Source organism: Paramisgurnus dabryanus, chromosome 24, assembly GCF_030506205.2.
Source record: "Paramisgurnus dabryanus chromosome 24, PD_genome_1.1, whole genome shotgun sequence".
Lineage (NCBI taxonomy): Eukaryota > Metazoa > Chordata > Actinopteri > Cypriniformes > Cobitidae > Paramisgurnus > Paramisgurnus dabryanus.
This window is the reverse complement of record NC_133360.1, coordinates 513,586-530,367: the sequence shown is the minus strand read 5'-3', so window position 1 is coordinate 530,367 and position 16,782 is coordinate 513,586. Positions and strand designations below refer to the sequence as shown.

Here is a 16,782-nt window from a genome sequence, read left to right as displayed (position 1 = left end):
CTACACACATATTATGTTTTAAATAAATGAAATGTTTGATAAAGAGTTGTTCATCTAACAAACACAACACAGCATCTTCAGCTAAGACAGGAAACAGGAAGTCAAACCACAAGAGTTTCGCTCAAATCTCCCACACGCACTGACACTACAGTCATCATCACAAATACACACAGACAATACACAACTGATTCATTACATATTTAACACCAGACTCTTTTTAGCATCAATGTCATCTTTATTTATCTCCACATCACCTTTACTCAGCATTATGTCATTCATCTCTAGGTCAGGCTTATTTATCACTTATCACTCAGGTAGGCTAAGGTTTATCACTTCTCTATGTCAGGTTTATTTATCTCCACGTCAGGTTTATTCATCTCTATGTCAGGTTTACTTAGCATTAAGTCAGGTTTATTCATCTATATGCCAGGTTTACTTAGCATTCAGTCAGGTTTGTTTATCTCTATGTCAGGTTTACCTAGCATTAAGTCAGGTTTATTCATCAGGTTTACTCATCATTAAATCAGGTTTATTTATGTCCATATCAGGTTTATCACTTCTCTATGTCAGGTTTATTCATCTCTATGTCAGGTTTACTTGGCATTAAGTCAGGTTTATTCATCTCTATGTCAGGTTTACTTGGCATTAAGTCAGGTTTATTCATCTCTATGTCAGGTTTACTTGGCATTAAGTCAGGTTTGTTTATCTCTATGTCAGGTTTACTTAGCATTAAGTCAGGTTTATTCATCTCTATGTCAGGTTTACTTGGCATTAAGTCAGGTTTGTTTATCTCTATGTCAGGTTTACTCAGCTTTATATCTGGTTTATTTATGTCCACATCAAGTTTATCACTTCTCTATGTCAGGTTTATTAATCTCCATAACAGGTTTATCACTTCTCTGTTAGGTTAACTTAGCATTAAGTCAGGTTTATTCATCTCTATATCAGGTTTACTTGGCATTAAGTCAGGTTTATTCATCTCTATGTCAGGTTTACTTAGCATTAAGTCAGGTTTGTTTATCTCTATGTCAGGTTTACTCAGCTTTATGTCAGTTTTTTTATGTCCATGTCAGGTTTATTCTGCATTATATCAGGTTTATTTATATCCACATCAGGTTTATTACTTCTCTAAGTCAGGTTTATTCATCTCCATATCAGGTTTATCACTTCTATATCAGGTTTACTTAGCATTAAGTCAGGTTTATTCATCTCTATGTCAGGTTTACTTAGCATTCAGTCAGGTTTGTTTATCTCTATGTCAGGTTTACTTGGCATTAAGTCAGGTTTGTTTATCTCTATGTCAGGTTTACTTGGCATTAAGTCAGGTTTGTTTATCTCTATGTCAGGTTTACTCAGCTTTATATCTGGTTTATTTATGTCCACATCAAGTTTATCACTTCTCTATGTCAGGTTTATTCATCTCCATATCAGGTTTATCACTTCTCTGTTACAGTAGGTTTACTTAGCATTAAGTCGGGTTTATTCATCTATATATCAGGTTTACTTCGCATTAAGTCAGGTTTATTCATCTCTATGTCAGGTTTACTTAGCATTAAGTCAGGTTTGTTTATCTCTATGTCAGGTTTACTCAGCTTTATATCTGGTTTATTTATGTCCACATCAAGTTTATCACTTCTCTATGTCAGGTTTATTCATCTCCATATCAGGTTTATCACTTCTCTGTTACAGTAGGTTTACTTAGCATTAAGTCGGGTTTATTCATCTATATATCAGGTTTACTTCGCATTAAGTCAGGTTTATTCATCTCTATGTCAGGTTTACTTAGCATTAAGTCAGGTTTGTTTATCTCTATGTCAGGTTTACTCAGCTTTATATCAGGTTTATTTATGTCCACGTCAGGTTTATTCTGCGTTATATCAGGTTTATTTATGTCCACATCAGGTTTATCACTTCTCTTAGTCAGGTTTATTTATCTCTATGTCAGGTTTACTCAGCTTTATATCAGGTTTATTTATGTCCACATCAGGTTTATCACTTCTCTATGTCAAGTTTATTCTGCGTTGTCAGGTCTATTGATCATCGCTATCAGAAGGAAGTTTGTTGCTGAAGTCCATATTCTCAACATATCTGATGTTGTCCCCACAGTCAAAGCTCTTGTGTTTGTGTAGTTCTCTCTCTGATCTCTGGTGAGTTCTTGACTCTATCTCACTGACTGAAGAAGCACGGACCGGAGAGGTCAGAGAAGAAGATCTCCTCTCTGTAAGAGAACAAGGCTTATGTCTGATCACATTTCAAACTATGGCTGAACTTGGCATAATTTGTATCAAACCAATATGTGGAGTATTTCAAATAATAGATTAAGAATAAAAATAATCCATAATAGCCACAACTCCTGCACTTAGAGGAGTAGAGGAGTACTGTGATGGATTTCTTTCAAGTTTTACCTTTAAATATAATAATATAAAATTTCAGGTAATGAATTTGTTACTGTGTACATGAAGTAAACAATAAAGGGTTAAGAGCATGTAGTGTTGAAGTTAATGTACCTCCAGGGGCAATGGGGTGCATGAGTCGGTTCATCTGAACGTTCCAGTGCTTCACGCTGGTACTGGCCTGTCGAAGCTTTCGCTGAGCAGCCTGCAGAAAAGAGACATTCATCAGTATAGAGAAACACTAAACAAACACACTAACAAACACACACTGCTGAGCTCACAGCGATGTCCTGATCAACTCGACGTCGACTGGCCCGGATTTTCTCCACCTGTCGCTGGGCCTCTTCGAGAGCCTGTGACTTTCTCTCCATCTCCTGCTTAAGCTCCTGTTTCTCTCGCTGGGTCTGGAGGAGCTGCACCTCCTGCTCCTCCTGTAGAGCCAGAAGAGACTTCACCTTCTCCTCCTCCTCCGCCAAGAGCCTGTGAATACCAGTGTACTCAAATATTAAACTGAACACTACCCACATGAAGCTTTTTACATCAGCATCAATTCAGTGATGTTTTGTGTCTATCCAGTACAAGCACTGATATTAGAATAAACACTTATGATAAACACCCACATTACAATAAACACTTATGATAAACACCCATATTAGAATAAACACTTATGATAAACACCCATATAAGAATAAACACTTATGATAAACACTCATAATAAAATAAACACTTATGATTAACACTCATATTAGAATAAACACTTATGATAAACACCCATATAAGAATAAACACTTATGATAAACACTCATATTAAAATAAACACTTATGATAAACACCCATATTAGAAAAAACACTTATGATAAACACTCATAATAAAATAAAGACGTATGATAAACACCCATATTAGAATAAACACTTATGATAAACACTCATATTAAAATAAACACTAATGATAAACACCCATATTAGAATAAACACTTATGATAAACACCCATATTAGAATAAACACTTATGATTAACACCCATATTAAAATAAACACTTATGATAAACACCCATATAAGAATAAAGCACTTATGATAAACACTCAAATTAGAATAAACACTTATGATAAACACTCATATTAGAATAAATGCTTATGATAAACACTCAAATTAGAATAAACACTCATGATAAACACCCATATAAGAATAAACACTTATGATAAACACTCATATTAAAATAAACACTTATGATAAACACTCATATTAGAATAAACACTTATGATAAACACCCATATTAAAATAAACACTTATGATAAACACCCATATAAGAATAAAGCACTTATGATAAACACTCAAATTAGAATAAACACTTATGATAAACACTCATATTAAAATAAACACTCATGATAAACACTCATATTAGAATAAATGCTTATGATAAACACTCAAATTAGAATAAACACTTATGATAAACACTCAAATTAGAATAAACGCTTATGATAAAAACTCCAATTAGAATAAACACTTATCATAAACACTAATATTAAAAAACACTTATTATAAACACTCATATTAAAATAAACATTTATATTACAATAAACACTTTATGATAAACACTGTGTATAAAAAATCTTAACATAAACACTTATCTACTTAAACACTTATCTTATCAGTGTTTACAGGTGCTGTAGGGTAATTGTGAACAGTCTGTCACATCAGACTAATGTAACTGATAATACAGTGCTAAACATGTGAGGTGGGTGGATGTAAGATGTTTATATTGAGATGATCAAAGCACAACTCAGATGTGACAGGAAGTCTTCTGAGTCCATGGTTTCCCACAAGTGTGTGTGTGCGAGAGTTTAATGCACAAAATGCAGATGTTTTCATATACTGGCAGGGTAAGGGTTTAACTAGAGGATGATTTTAAAAGACCAACAGTTTTCCCTTCAGACTTTAGGATTCTAGCAAAATTCATCACATGGTTTTTCTAAAAGATTATAATGCAGCAGCCAAAAGCAATGCAAATGTATAGATTTTCACATACATGCACAAATCAACTACATATGTCAACATGGAAACGCATTAATGTAACACGCCTTAAGTTGATAACCCTTCGGCTTAAGTCATTATAATGTGTCATTTAAAGGCTAATTCTCGCTGATCTGACAAACGTCAACAAACTCTAATGTCAGTGTTTGTTCATGTTTGTTGAAACGATATTAATTAGCGTATAGATGCACATGCGGGTTATTCGTTTTGGTGAGTTGCTTTTTATCGCTACTCACAACCTTTCTGTCTCTCTCTCTCTCTTTGGTTAGCAGCATGACTGATGGTCTCTCTCTCTTTATGTGTGTGTGTGTGCGTGTTTTTGTGTACAGTACCTGGTCTGTGTGTATCTGTAGGTCTCCTCCTCTTGGCGGGCTCTGATCTGTTGATCTAAAGCGTCCTGCAGTCTGCAATGAAGATCTTCGAGTTCTTTGATTCTCCTGCGCTGATGTTCCACCTCCAGATCTCTTACGGTTACCTCTGCGTGAAGATTCGCTCTTGCCTGATATACACGAACACACAAACACTGAAGCTAAACATCACTTCAAGATTCTTAGAAAATGTGACATTAAAATGTTTACCGCACCAAAAACAATCATAATTCAGTTTCGTTTTCACTCTCTGTCTGAATCTCAGTTATTCCGGCATCTTTCTGCTCACCTCCTCTGCCTCCTGCAGCTGTCTCTGAAGGGTCTTCTGGAGCTCCTCATGCTGACTGCGCCTCCTCTGCTCCTCCTGCCGTAAGGAGTCCCGAGCTTGTCTCTGCGCCTCCTTCAGAAGCTCCAGTTCAGCCAGCTGCTCCTCACGCTCCCCCTGCAACTCCTGAAGCCTGCGTGTCTCCTCCGCCCGAAACGCACGTCTCCTGTCTCTCTCTTCACGCAGCTCCTGCCGACGGGCCCTCAGCTCCTCATGCAGAGAGCTTTTTCCCTCAGCAGACAGACGCAAAGCTGTTTGGATCGCTGAGGGTAAGACAAGAGCAGGGAGACAGGAGGAGTGAGAGAGGAAGAGTGAGAAAAGACATGGAGACACAAGCACTGAGACAGGAGCAGTGACACTCAAAGAGTGAGACAGGGGTAAGACGACATGAAGAGTAAAACACAGACAGAGGAAGAGTGAGACAAGAAACAAGAAGATAAGAAGGACAAGGAGACAGGACAAGACAGGAGGGGCAAGACAAAGAATGAGACAGGAACAGCAAGACAGAAAGAGTGAGGCAGGAAAAAGGAGAAATGAAAGGTGAGACACGAAGAATGAGACATGGAAAATGAGTTGGGAACCAGGAGACATAAAGAATGAGACAAGGAAATGAGATGGGAACCAGGAGACAAGAAGAGTGAGACAGAAGGGGTGAGACCCAAAGTTTGAGACACGGAAAATGAGACAAGAACAAGGAGACATAGAGAATAAGACAGGAACAAGTAAGAGAGGAGGGATGAGAATGAGACAGGAACAAGGAGAAATAAAGAGTGAGACACAAAGAATGAGATACAGAAATGAGACAGGAACAGGGAGACATAAATAATGAGACAGGAAGAGTGAAACACAAAGAATAAGACATGTTAAATGAGACAGGAACAAGGAGACATGAAGAATGAGACAAGAAGAGTGAGACATGACGAGTGAGACAGGAACAAGAAGATATAAAGGACAAGGAGACAGGACAAGAGGAGGAATGAGACAAGACAGGAGGAGTGAGACACAAACATTGAGAAAGGAACAGTGAGACAGAAAGAGTGAGACATGAAGAGTGAGACGGGAACAAGGAGACATTAAGGGTGAGACACAAAGAATAAGACATGGAAAATAAGAGGGGAACCATGAGACATAAAGAATGTGACAAGAAAATGAGACAGGAACCATGAGACATAAAGAATGAGACAAGAAAATGAGACAAGAAGAGTGAGACAGGAACAAGGAGACATAAAGAATGAGACAAGAAAATGACACGGGAACCAGGAGACATGAAGGTTGAGACACAAAGAATAAGACATGGAAAATGAGAGGGGAACCAGGAGACATAAAGAATGAGACAAGAAAATGAGACAAGAAGAGTGAGACAGGAACAAGGAAACATAAAGAATGAGACAGAAACAAGAAGATATGAGGGACAAGGAGACAGGACAAGTAAAATAGGAGGGGTGAGACAAAAAATGAGACAGGAAAAAGGAGACATGAAGGGTGAGACATAAAGAATGAGACGTGGAAATGAGACAGAAACAATGAGGAATGAAGAGTGAGATAGGAAAATGGAGAAATAAAGGGTGGGACACAAAGAAAGAGACACGGAAAATGAGACAGAAACAAGGAGGAATGAAGAGTGATATATGAAGAGTGAAATAGCAACATGGAGACACAAAGAGTGAAACAGGAGAAGTGAGACAGTAGCAGAGAGAGGAAGACTGTGTGTGTATTTGTCAGACCTGTAATCCACTCTTGTCTCTGTCTGGAGTCAGATGCGCTGATCTCAAAGGTTTTGTTAAGGGTCTTCACACAAAACATGCATCTCTTCCCTTCCCTGTCAGACAGCACCTGTCAATCACAGCTGAGATGAAGCACAGACAGATGAAACAGGATGAAACTCAACCTGGATGATGCACTGCAGTACCTCAACACAGCAGTTCTGGTCCATATCAATGACGCCTTTACACTCTTTACAGTCCTCGTTTATAAAGTACGATAGAGAGCCGGGCTTCAAACAAAACCAGCGTTCCGTCCAGTTCCTACGTAAGTGACCCTTCTTCCACAGATATCCCTTTAAACACACACAAACACACAGTCAGTATTCTCCAACACCTGATCCGTATGAAGTCTGGTCCACCTCTCACCTCTTTCAGGACGCTTCCCACCATCTCTCGATATACCTTCTCTACCGCCATACTGATACTGTCTTTATCCACCCCTCGACTCATAGTGGCCGAGTTCACCAGCTGCAGGAAACTCCAGACGTTCAAACCGTCCTTCTGAACGCAGTCCTGTGACAGAAACTCCTCCACGTCAACACAGTTCAACTCCACCGTCATCACGCTGCTGATCTTCCTCAGCAAATACTCCGCCTACAGAAATCACAGGGTGATCATATCAAGACAAAAAAATCATTTTGGGGTGAACTGTCACTTTAAAGTGTTACACTCTTAATTCCTGATCTCAGAACAGATGAACTTATGAGCAAGTTTGTTTGGTCACCTCCTCTGGTACAAGCACAAGAGGATACTGATCCTCTGCCAGGAAGTTAAAGAGACACCAGAGTCGTAGTGCGTCCTGATTGGACAGAACACGGAGGGTTTCAGGACGGTAGTATTTCTTAGAACAGAGAGTCCAGCACAATTCATCCACCTCTTCTTTAACAAACGTGCCCTCCACCACCTGAAAACACAACATAAAGATCACATCTCTTTCAGAGCTCAGAAAATTAAATTGAGTTTTCAGATTTTGTTTTAGATATGTCTCATAGAATTTCTCAAGAGAAATAAAATCATACAACAAATCGTAAATTATTAGCATGGTTTCCGTTACAAACTTAAGCCTGGATATTGTTTTTATACATGTACGCAAACGTCACGCACAGTTGAACGCACAGCCTTGCAAAGCAAAGGTTATTTGACTCGTACATGTACACAGACGTTCAACGCATGCACACTGCGACAAAATCCAATGCATATCTCGGGCTACATAATACATTCTTATACACATGCACGACCTACGTATACGAAGTCTGGCGATGTGTGTACATGGTTATATGCATAAAAAAATACTATCGAAATATTTTCTAAATGTTAATAAAAACTACGCAAAATCAAGATATTTCAATTAATCAATGTTATACGACTAAAACATATTTTTTTCTCTCACGATAACTATGTATTGTATATCGCAACCACTGCACTAGCCATAATTTTTAATTAAAAATCAAAACATTAATGGAAAGGAAACCCCTTATACTTGTGAGGTGTTTTTGGAAGATTATAGTATGCGATTTTGCATATTTAAGGAATGATCAAGTGACTTCTACATAATCTTGGCAAATCTGAAACATTAAAATATTTTATGAAGTTTGATCTTCTTCTCAAGAGAAACATCTGAGAAGCAAGAGACTACAGTTATGTAATGGACCAGTACCTTGTCCAGTATAAACTGGTTTAGGTAGGGCATGTACCCATGAGTGGACACTGGACCATCATCATCATCACTGAAGTGTCTCTCGAGGGCCTCTGGGTCATGAGGAATCCTCAAAACACTGTGAAGATTATGAGACAGAACCTACAGACACACACACAGAGACACACAGAGACACAGACAGAGACAGACACACACACACACACACACACACACACAGAAAAACACAGGGACACAGGCGGATACAGAGAAACACACACAATCAAAACACACACACACACACACACACACACACACACACACACACATACACACACACATACAGACACAGAGAAACAAACATGCACACACATGCACACACATACACACAGTGAATGTAGTTTGTATAAAGTTGATCCTTGTAAAGCCACAGAGTGTGAGAGAGATTAACTGAAACTCTTAACAAAAACATTTACTCATTTTAAATTTTAGCTAAAAATACATCGAAACACTTTAAATCAAATCGACTTACTAAAAAACAATACAACATTTACACAATATACAGAACACTATATACACCACATAAACATAAATTATTTACAGAATAAAGTGTTTTTACATTTAATAATCAACACAGATTGAGATTTTGTCATATTTGGGGGACTTCTGAAGTCAATTTTATTCAATGTCTGACATTTAAACGCATATACAAACACACAACCACATATACAAACACACAACCACATATACAAAAACACAACCACATACAGTTGACTGTATCAGAACACACATGTCAACATCAGCCTCTCACATCTGTCATCTGTCTTACCTTCAGCTGTGACTTGGACACTTTCCCGCTATCTTCTGTGTCCAGTGAAGTGAAAGCGTACCAGATACTCTTCAGCAGAGCGGCTCGCAGCGCCATTATCACACAAAACTGATAGATTTATTTTCCCTCTCTTTGTATTTCAACTCTTTATGTAAGTCTCTCCACATCCTGCTGTCAGTGTGTCTGCAACTCCAGCGCCACCTGTTGGTAAATCAGACACAGTATACTATATTATTCATATTAAAAATAACCAATTATCTCAGTCACACAATGTTTACTACATTAATATAGCATATGTATACAATATTGAATAGAGTATATTAAAGGTGCTGTAGAATGTAAAACTGTATTTATGTAGGGCAGGCATAGGTGAATAATAAGTATGTACACCCCAACATTAAAGTAATTACAATGTTGTTACAATGCTTAAAATAAAGTTGTGACTGTTGAGTTAGCGCTATACGCTACCCAGTCTCAAAAATTATGTACCTATAGTCACGTAATATTTTGATTATTTTTTGTGATATTGTCACGAATTTCTGTTTTTTTTTTTGTGATCGATTTCTGTTAATGTGTCATTGTAACGTACTGCTTTTTCCTATTTTTAAACCATTTTTGCTTTGATTTAGGGTTAGATTTGGTGTTGCATTAGGATGTCACTTTAAGCATTGATTTATACTATTTTTTCTAATTTATTTTTTTATATTTTCTAAATGTTAAACCATTGTGCCTGGCGTTAGGGTTAGAGTTGGGTTTATGTAAGGATGCCATTTTATGTAAATCTAACCCTAAACCAAAGCGAAAATGGTAAGAAAATAGGACAAAACAGTTGAGTAACCAATATGTGACAATGACACATAAACAGAAATTCATGATACGATCACGAAAAAACGCAGAAATTCGTGACAGTATCACAAAAAAGAATCAAAAAATTACGTGACTATAAGTATGTAATTTCGTGTGACTGGGCTGCTATATGCTAGTTAATGCTATACGCTAGTTAATGTTATATGCTAGTTTAAGATATACACTAGTTAATGCTATATGGATGCTATATGCTAGTTAATGCTATATGCTAGTTAATGCTATACACTAGTTAATGCTATACGCTAGTTAATGTTATACGCTAGTTAATTCTATGCGCTAGTTAATGCTATATGCTAGTTAATGCTATATGCTAGTTAATCTTATATGCTAGTTAATGCTATATGCTAGTTAATGCTATATGCTAGTTAATGTTATATGCTAGCATTTAGGCCGAAGTTCTACTAATGATGTTAAAGTTACGTTTTGCAGGTCCATACTGAAAAAATACACAAACTTACCACTCAGAAACGTCCATTAACAATCTCCAAACAATTGATTATTCCTCAAAATCTGTTACAGACTCAAACATAAGATCTGTTTACACACACACAGAGCTACTGAAGGAGAAACAGCCAATCAGAGCAAAGCTCAACATTATTATTCATGACCCTTGCAAATAAGATAATAATAGATCATTTCATTCTCAAGACAAATCCTAGGGTTGTATATGAACATGTAAAACTGACTCTGGATCATTTCTGCACTTAATAAAGCCACAAACCTTCTGTGTAGATAACAGATAACAATTTAACAGATTATAACAATGCATTCTTTGGCACCTTTAAATAAACATTTAATATAAATCAATTTATTTTGCACATATTTCTAGTGATATTTAATTATTGCTCGTAATTAAATGGGTGCCCCTCACTAAATAAAGATTTACATCTATTTTATTTTGCAGAATCTTTTAATCAAATGCAACTTACAAATGAAAGCATGTAACATTTTGTTTCACCTGTTTTTTTAAATAGTAAGCAGAAAACATTAAACACTACTGCGCATTATGCAAATACTGCAAGCCAAGCTAGTGTACAGTCTACTATAAACAGTTCATACCTGTATATCCACACACAGACAAAGAAAGAAAGGTTAAACTGTAACTGTCATCAGGTTTTCACGAGTGCACACCTGGATACAATCACACCTGTGGAAGTTCACCTCTGACATGATGTTATGATAGAATCACATACGATCATTTCTGACAGGCAGACAGCAAAAAGCAAATGTGTGAGATGTTGATTGTTGATGAGAGGTTTGTGCTCAAGGCTTCGTGTGTGTGTTCATATCCGGCACCGCTGAGAGATCTTTAAATCGGATGCTCCTTCAAAGTTTGTGCGTGTGCTCTTTTCTTCATTAAGTAATCAGGTTGAAAAAAATGTGTTTCCCGTCACACAGACATGTTTTGCAGAGGACATCCAGACGATGATGACAGCGGTTTGGATGAAGGTCTGTTACCTCACTGATGTCATGACAACTGAAGAGCTTTTCTTACCACTGACATCAACGTGCTGAATGATTCCTGTCTATCTGTCTGTCTCTGTCCCAGACAGCAGCAGACTACAGGCCAGATCCACACCAGATCCAGCAGTGTGGTGCAGATCCGGCCCGGAGTCTTCTGCTGTCTGGCTTCTTTTTACCTCTCTATCTATCTATCTACCTAATAATACTTACATTTATATACACTGTATATGATAAATACAGTCTCATCATGTTTGTTAACTGGTTGAGTTTAACTGCAGTCATGTCCATGTTGAACTTCACATCTTCGCATGTGCAATGTGTTTTGGTGTTTGACTGACAGATCTGAGACCAGTAAGTAACTGTCTGCAGCTGTCTGCACCCTGCTGTAATTTCAGACTCCAAACACATAACAAAAATCCATCTCTTCCTGAGACTCATCCTGCCTTTGAAATGTTCATGTAAGAGTGTAAACACACACACACACTCGTCAGAGGGGCGGAGCTACAGGTAAAGGTGTAAGAGCTCACCTGTAACATCACTCAGGTGTGTGTAAGGATACGGAGAGATCTTCACCGGCTCATCTTCCTCAGGTAAGAACTTTCCAGATGCTTCATCTACGTGATTAACAAGATGTTTAAGTTTCTATATCAAAGAAAACATCTTAATAATAGGGTAAAATATCACAATATTTAACTCTTTATCACTATTCTTTAATAATATCAAATAGCAATTTCTTTATTTATCCATTTCTGTATATAATTTACCCTGCTTGTGATCACTCATCTCAACTGATTGAGTTTACTTTCTACATAAACTTAAAAGGTACACTGCAAAAATTTTGTCTTGTTTTCAGTACAAATATTTAAAAATTCTTAAATTAAGATTCATTTTCTTGCTGAGCAAAATTACCTAAGGAAACAAATAATTGCCAATGGGCTAAGAAAGTTTTTTTTGGTAGTTTTTTCTTACACCATTGGCAGATTTCTTTTTGCTTGTTTTAAGCATAAATTCAATTAAATTGTATATATTTTGTCTAAACACTAGACTTATTTTCTTAGGTCATTTTGAGCATCAAGAAAATCCATCTTGATCTAAGAAGTTTTCGATATTTGTACTGAAAACAAGACAAAAATATAGCTGCAAGCAGCGATTCGGGGCCAAGCACCTTTAGCGCAATGAGCACCCAAAGCACAGCAAGCAACATAGAAGGTATCAATCACCCAATGCTCACTGACCACCCAAGGTGCATCAAGAACACAAAGCGCAGCAAGTACCCAAAGCGTTGCAATGACAGAGCAGAACCACCGCAGTGCAGAGCAGCAACAGAAAACATGGCAAAAATAGAACATATGTGAACTACAGACAGGTCAAGAAGAATAGGTGGGAAAGAACAAAACTTTAATAGAAGAAATTAACACCTGCCTCAGGTGGGATTCGAACCCATGAACTCAGGATCTCTATGCATACGACTTAGTGGATGCGCCACTCAGCAGACACAGCTCAAGGGGCAGCAGGAAAGAGATTACAGAAATGCAAGCATTGACATATGCCAATCACCAAAGATGTAGAAATGACACCGCAGAGCAGAAATCACAGAAATACAATGTATATGAGAATCAAAAAGCTCAAGTGAGATTGAAGACAAGAAGAACATTCCGTAGAGTAACGCTATAAAATGTAATATAAAGTAATTAACTATGACAAATAGACAACATCACAGGGACGATCAACTTTACAGAGGTTTTTCTCAAAAAAATTCCTAGGTGCAAGAAAAATCTGTTCAGTCATTTCTGTGCGGATTGCTCCAAACATTATACGAGCAGAACCTGGCATAAAATAAACAAAATTTGTAAAAGGAGTAGCGAAAAAATCATTTACCATATGCCTTACAATAACACATGAACAGAATGATGGAAAATGACAAACGAGGTATCGTTGCAATCGGCATAAACCAGTGAATACAATTTCACAAAGAAAATTAATATCCGACAAAGTATTCAGAAGTTATGAGCAGTTCTATAAGAACTGTTATAGTTTATAACCCCTAGGTGGCGCTGTATTCTGACTTCCCAGATACAATCAGGACATCATGCCAAAGCTTCCTACCGATTTTTGCGCCAATATATCCAATACTTCAAAAGTTATAACAATTTATGACAAATTTCAAAATGGCGGACAGGCGGTTCGGTCAAACCCGGCATAATACACATCGACAGATGCGGCATGAGGTAAGGAATCCGTAGACACCAATATCATAATTTTCTGACAAACGATTCAGAAGTTATGCGCAAAAATAGCCTTTTTTACTATCTCATGACCCATAGGTGGCGCTGTCACCAAATTTGGCATGAACCCCAAGTTCATGGTCCACATGAATTGTACCAAATTTCATTTCAATTGATCAAAGAATGACCGAGCTACAGCTTCAGAACCATTTTTGAATCAACCTCGTTAAGTTTGCGCATTTATTACTTTTGAACAAAGATAAATATCAAAATTCTGTTCGGTCATTTCTGTGCGGCTCACTCCAAAGTTCACCTGTGCCAAATTTCATAACAATTGAACCAAATTTGAAGGAGGAGTAGCGAATAAACAGAATACTGTACATTTCAAAATGGCCGCTACTGTAATGGGTGGAGTTTTACTGTAAGGTATTAAAAACAACAAGCATGAGGAGAGCAATCACGTGTACTAAGTAGAATTTTCATAGATCAAGCGGATCAGCAGTTATAACCATTTGAACATTGAATTTTTGCACTGCTGGTGGCGCTATAGAGTTAGGACTAGAGACCCCATTTTTGGTCACATGACTTTTTAAGACCACCACTACAACTGTGCCAAATTTCATCATTTTCCTACGTACGGTTCATAGGGCTGCCATAGACTCCCATTGGGGAAGAAGAAGAATAATAATACTGACAGTTCCAATAGGTGCCTCAGCACCTTCGGTGCTTGGCCCCTAAATACTAAGTAAGACAGTCATTTTTGGCAGTTTTAAAATTTTTTGGTGAAAATATAAGTAAGAGTAAGCCCATGTCAGAAATTAAAATCCATGTAAAGTCGAACTTTGATGACTTTAGTCTGGATTTCACCGACAGGATAAAAATTTTTTTATCGTTCACAATTGGGTCAGATAAATTACAATGCAGTTCCCCAAGCATTTACACATTCATTAAAAAACTATTTCATCTCTCTTTTAATTAAACATTTGGCCTCAAAACTTTTCCTAAGTATTCCTCAGACAAGCACACATGACATTTCATTATAAATTCATTAAGAATTAGATCAACATAGCATTTAAATTTTCCATTCTGTAAAGTCTGTTAAAGAGAAAACTAATTGTAAAACTGTTAAAAATGTTGGCTGAAGTCAGTAAAATAGCTTTACTTTATAAATATGAAACATATTAGAATTATTTAAATTATATATTTTTTATGTTACTTTAACTTTACAAATTAAGTTAAACAATTTCAACTTGTTATTTTAAGTTAAGTCAAAACTTAAAATCGTAGGTTAAATTGACTTGCAAAAACCAAGTTGTTTAAACTTCATGCTGCATTATTTTTTATAGTATGAGTATATTTTGTGTCTTTAGTTTTGAGGGTTTTGAGTCTTTTGGGCGATTGAATGGCCAATCCGTGACCGTCCGCTAGTTTATCCCTCGTGTTTGAACTTCTGTCTAAATGGTTATTATGTTAATCTGAAGTGTGTTTGAAGTTAAACCGAGTCTGTCTCTCTCAAAATCCTTCACAGGGTTTCAAAGAGAAGCGGAAGTGCTTTACAGGCCCCTGTTATTGAGATGGGGATTTAACTAAGGAAGAGGATGATGCTTCCTCATCTCAGGAAACACAGTTTAATCCATCTGAACGCACACATCTTTAGATAAATTTATCACAGCAGAGTACCAGTTGGGAGCGTCTCATCTCAATATGGACACACCTCTACCAGACACTCATTGTCATCTCAGTAGGAGCGGCGTTCATTGTGGCATTGCACCGTCTGGTGTTTACAGAGGGAATGACAAGCACTCTCATCTTCATTCGGACCCGTTGGGCCGCTCGCTGCCTCTGTTCTTATATCCGGCCCGTGTGGAACAGGGAGTTTACGATTGCGGTGGGGCGACGCTGCTGTCGTACCTGCCGCCGTTCCATGCCGGTTTGGGCATGTATGAATGTCCGTTCGAGCCGGCATTCATCCAGAAGCGAAACGAGAGGGAACGTCAACGTGTGAAGTGTGTGAACCAGGGATACGCCAAACTTCGTGACCACCTGCCCAACGGCACGGCGGACAAACGGCTGAGCAAAGTGGAAACGCTACGGGCTGCCATCCGCTATATAAAATACTTACAGAGTTTGGTGGAGAAACCAGAGAGAGGAGAGGAGAATGTAGGAGCGGCTTCACCTCTGTCTTTCTCTGACACCTCCTCTGAGGAGTCTGCTGGGAGTTAAAAGACATTCAGACTCACCGAAGGGCACAAGGGTCAATGCACCCAAAAAAGCCCTGAAATCAACACTGCACCCTATTGAACTGAACTCTCAGTGCTCATGTCAACTTTGCTTGTGTATTTACTGAATACTGAATTTAAATAAACATTAAATTATACTTGAACTAAATTTTTGTCTTCTGGGTTTAAAAACACGTCAAGGTCATTTTCAGCCTAAATTAAAATTAAGTTTTACATGAAGTGTTTATTAACATTATCTTTTTCCCTATACAGTATTGCGTCCAGATGCTTCCCTGATATCAATAGACTCCGGGGCGGACCTACATCGGATCCGCCAACTTTGGAGCGGAATCGGCCCAGATCCGCCCCGGACTCTCTTACTATCTTTGTCCATTTCTGTTATGGAAATGTCTATTAATTTTGGAGTGAAACACGACCTGGACATTTCTTGACAGGTTTTGTAAGACTGTACAGTTTTTAAGCTACTCAATAATAATAAGGTCAATGTGATTAAGTGCATGAATTCAGCTGTAAGGTGAAACCAAAGATGACAGAGTGAATTATCTTTGATCTCATCTGTGAGCTGATTGGTTTGGCAACTCTGTGATGTCGCTTTGTCCAAACACAGCAGGCCAATGGGAGGTGAGTTATTTCTGCGTTATGTC

The 16,782-nt window shown here is 37.7% G+C and overlaps 2 protein-coding genes across 2 annotated transcripts; one reads left to right on the top strand and one right to left on the bottom strand.

Moving 5' to 3' along the window:
* Positions 1–407: 407 nt before the first annotated feature.
* On the bottom strand, positions 408–9,498 carry def6b (DEF6 guanine nucleotide exchange factor b). Its single transcript, XM_065243178.2, has 11 exons — positions 9,343–9,498; positions 8,538–8,678; positions 7,605–7,784; positions 7,247–7,474; positions 7,027–7,173; positions 6,842–6,950; positions 5,082–5,380; positions 4,757–4,923; positions 2,675–2,873; positions 2,508–2,598; positions 408–2,218 (listed from the first exon to the last, which is right to left on the bottom strand). Exons 1-11 carry the CDS (start codon positions 9,436–9,438, stop codon positions 2,031–2,033), a joined length of 1,845 nt encoding a protein of 614 aa, XP_065099250.1. The 5' UTR covers positions 9,439–9,498; the 3' UTR covers positions 408–2,030.
* A 5,949-nt stretch (positions 9,499–15,447) lies between these two features.
* On the top strand, positions 15,448–16,224 carry LOC135721298 (achaete-scute homolog 5). The gene has a single exon (XM_065243487.2). The coding sequence runs from the start codon at positions 15,603–15,605 to the stop codon at positions 16,119–16,121; it is 519 nt and encodes a 172-aa protein (XP_065099559.1). The 5' UTR covers positions 15,448–15,602; the 3' UTR covers positions 16,122–16,224.
* Positions 16,225–16,782: the final 558 nt, after the last annotated feature.